This window comes from Eurypyga helias, unplaced genomic scaffold (genome assembly GCF_000690775.1).
Source record: "Eurypyga helias isolate BGI_N326 unplaced genomic scaffold, ASM69077v1 scaffold19997, whole genome shotgun sequence".
NCBI lineage: Eukaryota > Metazoa > Chordata > Aves > Eurypygiformes > Eurypygidae > Eurypyga > Eurypyga helias.
Genome location: NW_010261335.1, coordinates 1 through 6,348, shown reverse-complemented (window position 1 = coordinate 6,348; position 6,348 = coordinate 1). Strand labels below are relative to the sequence as shown.

The 6,348-nt window shown below is 51.7% G+C and overlaps 1 protein-coding gene across 1 annotated transcript; it reads right to left on the bottom strand.

The window, feature by feature from the left end:
* Nucleotides 1–134: 134 nt before the first annotated feature.
* Nucleotides 135–6,232, bottom strand: HGSNAT (heparan-alpha-glucosaminide N-acetyltransferase; the record flags this gene model as incomplete). Its single annotated transcript, XM_010155336.1, has 9 exons — nt 135–250; nt 581–741; nt 1,692–1,722; nt 2,042–2,118; nt 2,592–2,698; nt 3,768–3,837; nt 4,466–4,535; nt 5,471–5,592; nt 6,105–6,232. Coding segments are annotated over 9 exons (882 nt in total), but the record flags the coding sequence as incomplete, so codon positions are not given.
* Between the last annotated feature and the right edge of the window lie 116 nt (nt 6,233–6,348).

Below are 6,348 nucleotides of genomic sequence, written 5' to 3'. Positions count from 1 at the left end.
ATTCTCCACCCAGCCTGTACTTGTAAGATATGACATGTTTTCTGACCATTTCTGATGTGTTCTTTGTGCCCAAACAAGAGCAAAAGCTCCCAAACTCTACTCCGGTATCCCTTGTCACCCCCCACGTAACTCACCACAGTCCCACTCTCAGCCCCAGGTCTTGTAAACAGGAGTTCGAGAGCAGCAACCACCAGGTACGTGAATCCCAGCCTCTGGAGCACCCCGGGAATACGCAGATTATCCCAGGACACTGGAAAACATGCAAGGAATGTGGAAGAGGAGCAGCCATAGGCTCTCCTGTAAACAGGAGAGTGACCATTGCCCAGGGAGAGCTGAGACCCGTGGCACCTGCGGGTGCAAGGGACACCTCCGCTCTGCACCCCGCTTGCTGTGAATTGTGACCCCAGGAAAGTCACCACTGAGAGGACTGTGCATCCAGTGCGGAACTGAACAGGATACCGTCGAAACGCCTCTGCGCAACCGGTCCCTACAGCACGGCTGAGGCTCTTCCCAACAGCCTCGCCGAGGAGGCAGGAACAGCACGTGCAGAAATACAAGGAAGGGAGCGCGTTACACTCACGTGGCCCGAGGCAGTAATTGGGATTCACGACGATGATTCCGAGTAGGATCAGCAGAAAACTCCTCCAGAGGATTTTCACGAGCACCTTCCGCTTGGAACTCCCCCACCTCAGCATGGAGCTCAGCGACAACGATATCGACGTCCCCATGATGAAGACAAACCTGGAGAAGAGAGCGGAGGGGAAGCGGAGCTGACAGGGGTCCTGTCACAGGTGTGTGACAGCAAACGCGACAGCTGTCGCAGCAGCCTGCATCGGCCCAGCAGCAACGCGTGCGGGGAGTGAAACCAGGCAGCTTCTATTTCCTCCAGCTGCTAGGAATTCCCAGATGACGAGCGTGCACCGTGGGCCCTCCCCACCTCTTCACACGGTCAGCTGAGGCAATAAGGTTCAGGGAAGCGATTGCATTCTGGTCTTTTTGCAGCACTGGGTTTGCCACCAACAAATTCCATTTCCCCAGCTGAAATGAGCATCTGCAGAGCAGTAAAACACCAGCTGCAAACCTGTGATTCCAGTTCAGAACTGGTCCAAGCCCAGCTCCCATCTCCAAGAGTAACTACAGCCGGTGTGTATCTGAGAGAAGATGGGATCACTGCTTTCCTGTAAGACCATTCTCTGGTCATGGAGAGATTAGCTTAATCCAAAATTCCCTTGGCTATTTATCTCTGGATACACAGCAGTCCAGCTTTGAATCTTGCCTGACTGGCCACCTTCAGCACCGCAGCACAGCACTGAGCTCCTCGGGAATACTGCACTTCCACAGGCAGGGTAACCCTGGGCCTCCCACTGACACTGTGTGGGGTGAGGAAGGAGGATGTGGGGCAGCCAAAAGCACTTGGCTCTTCTGTGGCTCGTAAGGATGATGCTGTTACCTGGAGGGCCACCATGAACAAAAATTCTCTTCTCCAAAATGTTTCCACACGGGGCTGGGTGTAGACAATGTTCTCCGTGCAACGCTCAACATAAAGCTGATGCTGTTACCTGGAGGGCCACCACGAACACAAATTCTCTTCTCCAAAACGTTTCCACATGGGGCTGGGTGTAGACAATGTTCTCTGTGCAACCCTCAACATAAAGAATCACCTGACACAACGATTCTTCAGGAAGACTTACCATGGAAACACCAGATCTGCCACTGTTAATCCTACGGAGAAATACAAAGGACACATTACTGACCCCAAACCCGCCCTCAATTGTAACATTATTCTGGAGTTTCCAGAGGAATTGCAGGCTGCTTGCAATTATCCGATGCCCCAAAATCATCAGAAGCCAACCCGTCGCCGCGTGATGAGCGGGCCTGTACACCCCTTCGCCCATGAACCAGGCGGGGTGCCCCGCGGAGGCAAACCGGCCCCGCGTCCCAGCCGTCAGCTGAGCGACAGCTCGCTGCAGCAGCGCGGCGCTACCCGTCTCTAGGCACTGCCGCGGATAAACCCCGACTCGCTGTCTCAACCGGACTTTACCGTTCCAGCTCTCGTGTTTGAAGAACCAGTATTTTCCTCCTCCGTAGTTAACAAACACCATAATTACAAGGGAGAGCCTAAAAAGACAACAACAAAACCACACACAAAATATCACGTGTCGAGGAAATGGATGTATGGGAACACACAGTTAACGTTTACCCCCGTTAAAACATGTCCAACAGTGAGAGCTGGTTGATCTTATTTTTAAAGCGCGATTGTGTACGAGGTTTCCAGCTTTTCCAACCGGGGAGCAGCGTTCCAAGGAACACGGGCGGCGGTGAACCCAGGTAAGCTCCCTCGCATAGCGTTCTCACACTGAACATGTGCTGTTCTTTTCCACCCTCTGCCACAACTTTAACGCTTCCTCAGACTAGATCAAGTTTGGAAAGCGTTTGGAAAATCCAAGAATTAAAACCTTGATTAGCTTCCACGTAAAACAGACCCCCTCAAATGGTCCATCTGCTGGTTATTTCCATACACTGTCCAACTGCCGTTGGAAAACCCGCATTCCCCTCGGAAGAGTCGCCTTTGAGCAAGGTCTCATGCTCACCCTCGGAACGTGTCCAGGGAACGCAGGCGCTGCCGCGAGCCCGTGCTCCACAGACGCGGGGTGGGATCACTGCTAAAGGAGTCTGTGGCGTTCGGGGACCCAAGCTCCTTCGGGAACAAACCAGACACGTGAAGGGCAAGTCAGCAGCTGCCGAGGGAACAGAGGTCAGCAAACTGCAAACTTTCACACACTCTTTGTCCCCCTTCTCCCCATCTTCCCTTTGTTTCCCAATTGCTGCTTCCAACCCCTTCACAGCTACACCGTGTCGCCATAATATTGGCAGATGCTCCCCATCCCACTTTTGGCCAGGGTGGAAACAACAACGGCGTGGAAAGAGCCCATGCTTGAGACTCGTGAGAGTTGGGTCCAGCCCAAACCCGCCGCAGATGCCGTCACTTTGAGCGCGGCTTTACCGCAGAGCCGAGCAGATCCAGTTGCTGGCTCTCAAACAGCAGCCATCCCTTCTCATCGGCACTTGTCTGACCCCACAAAGAGGCTGTTTAGAGAGCTAGACCAGCCGAAAACGAATCCTTTTAACTGCAGGAGTGTCTTCTTTCCAGTCCAGTTCCCTAAAGCACTCTGACCACCCCAGTGGCAGCATAAAGCAGCGGACACACTGCCACACAGCTATGGGGATGAACAACTACAAGCATGGCTCCAGAGCTCTGCTCCCAAGTCCTTTGATTCCAGACAGGTTTGGAACTCCTACATGTGAAGCCCAGACTGTGATGATCTATCTGTGTTCCAACACTAAACAGCTCACAGAAATGCCAGGTCTAGGGCTGACAGAAATCTTAAGTGTAGATCCTGCTAAAATTCCCACTCTGCTGGAAGCAGACATGGAAGCTGGCATTTCTTCCCTTCCCTTACATTGTCTGCGTCGGAGGGGGACAGTATTTTCACCAACACGTTTGCTTCAAGGGAACTAAGGAGGGCACAAAACTCTATGTTCAAGACTTGCAAGAGCTCTACTGGGAATCCACTAAACTCACGTGGAAACCCACTCTAGCGCTCTCTGTTGACCCAAAACTGCCTGTCTGACATCCATACAAGATGGGAATATGCACAAGGGGAAGATGATTAGGAATCAGCAAGTCCCCAGATGTCCAGGAAGTGTGTGTACCTCAGGGACAAAATCACCACGGAATGCAAATTAAAGATACTGTGGTCACTCACGGAATTAATCAGACGATCAGTTTCTCGGGGGTTCAGTTTCTTGTAAACCCAGTTTCTGACTGTGTCAATTCTGAAACACAAAACAAAACAAGAAGTGCTTTATAACCAATTTCATCTTAATGTCAGCCATTTAGCAGCATAAATCAAAAGTTGGGACAGTCCCTATGTCTGTCTTCCCAGCTCACATCCATAATCCCGAGATCCAGCCAGTACCTGGGACCTCAGTTAAGCCCGGTTTGTGACTCGAGTGCGGCAAGCTGAGGTTCGGGGCTTTATCCTCAGGGTGCTTACAGGCAGGGATGGCTCCCGTCGTTCAGTACGCAGGGTGGAAGGCTGCATATGCTACACAGGCTTAGCTCCTGCCGACCTGCGTGGCCGATGCAGGGCTAGACCCAAGGAACAAGTCACGGGAGGGTGAGGTGGGGTGCGTGTGAGCTTACGTCGCGTGTCAGCTCCTCCGCAGTAACCTACACACAAGCTAACAAGGCTGCAAGATATCCCTCCTGGGAAACCGTATCTGGGTTTATTAGCATACGGACAGCTACCACAGCTTAACTCGTACGCGGTAAGGTGCTAACAGGATCTGATCCTCCAGCTGGGCTACCGTGGGACTCTGAAGCATGACCACACGCTGAGGTGTGTTTTTAACCTGGCGGCCCCACCTCACCTGCGAGGAGGTGTTACAATACTTCACTTACTTCATAAGAAGGCGCCCGGCGATCAGGACAGCAAGGATCCCCGTGTAAACCAGGAAAGCAAAGAGAAGAGCTACATGAAAGGGAGGAGAACACACACCCTATGAGTGATCTCGCAGAACCCTTCAGCAGCCCAGGCTTGGCCAGGCGAACACAAACATAACAGAAGGCCCAATCCCCATCATCACACCACCTTCTCCAGGCAATACCTATCCCCAGCCTGAGTTCCAGAGGCAAAAACCCACCAGAACACACCAAACCCTCTAACCACCCAAACCAAAAGCAGGCTAGTTGCAAAGTGTAGCTCAGTGACTGCACATCTCGGCATAAGAGAAAGCAAAATAAAGCCAACGGTGAGAAAAGAATCAATGGGCTCTATATTCTCAAAAATAGAGATTTAGAAACGGCCTCAACATGAAGGAATCAGGGGGTAGATGGTGAAACACCAGGTTTGCAAGCATGGAGATTTTTTCTTTACAGCTAGAAAACTGGAAGGACTGAAGAATAACCTCATGTAAAAGAAAAGAATGGATGAGACACAGACGAGAGCTTGAAAACAGCCCTGGAAAAGAGATGAACAAGTAAACCAGTGAGGTTTAAAATGAAAAGCGCGACAACCAACAAAAATCCAAACCCTGTACGAATTGTTTCCCTTTTGGTGAGAGAAGCAAGACAGGGAAAAAGCGAGAGGATTTTGTGCACACACATAAACACACAGGGAAACGGGAACTAACGACGAAAGTATCTCTGTCCGGTCACATCCCCACTGTTTTTTCTGGGCTAATCCCTGTTGCAGAAAGGTTGGGGTCACACAGTATATCATGGGAAGAGGCCTGATCCTGGTCAGGGCCTCAAGACAGGTGTGTAAAACATTAGGAGATAAGATGCCAAGAGAAAAAAAAGGAGCAAGGCCATGATACATCTTCAGCACAGGCTTTTTAGGAAATTGGTTCTGCTGGGAGACATGCAAGTTGCGGAAGGAAAAGGGGAAAACAGAGCATTACATACGGAGGTAGCTGTTGACGGGGCCTTCATTGATGGCTAGGTCACAAGAAACAGTTTTGGTGCTTGTACTTAGGGTCTTTACCACAAGGGAATAATTGCCAAACTCTCCAAAATGATACTGAATCCTGTAAAGGATAAAGGAAACGAAACTTGCTGAGCCATCACCGCTACATCCAGGTACCACAGCAGCATCTGGGGGGCTGTCATGCTTGTAGGAAAGGCCAGCTAAAAGCTTGGCTTAACAGCGTCACTTAGCAAGAGGCTGCCCGGCTCTGCCTTTGCCAAGCAGGACCCTCTCCTGGCCCAACGCAGACGCTTTACCCCACAGGCACTGCCTACTACATCACCTACTACATCACCTACTACATCACTTCTGGAAGTAGAGCCTTGCTGCAAGAGAAACCAGGCGCTTGCGTGACGCGTACCGTTCCGGCTCCCGCTTGCGCCTAGATCCTTTTGGCACAATTACAGCGTGTGCCACAGTTACAGCGGCAGGGGAAAGACTGAACTCTAGGTCTAAAGAGTCTGGAAAAAGGAAGTGATGAGCCAGCAATAAACAGCCAGGCGGCTTCAAGGAAAAAAAAGGCAAAATAGAGGCCAGAGCTATGCAGATGTCCTCTGGGGCTGGGCCACGTACTTGCAGAGCTCTCCTTCACCCGCAGAGCCGTTGAGCAAAAGGGTGAGCGGATGCTGGGTATCGACCGTGACCGGTTTTCCCAGGCTCCCGTTGCTTGGCGGGGCGAAGGCCAGGAGCTGATCCAAGCACTGTGGAAGAAGAGGGTGACGGGAGCTCATCAGTGCCAAAGCAGAGTGCGAGGAGGCCCTGCTCTGCGTGGCAGCCATGGGACGGGAACGTGCCCAGGGGCTGGGAGAGGCCAGCC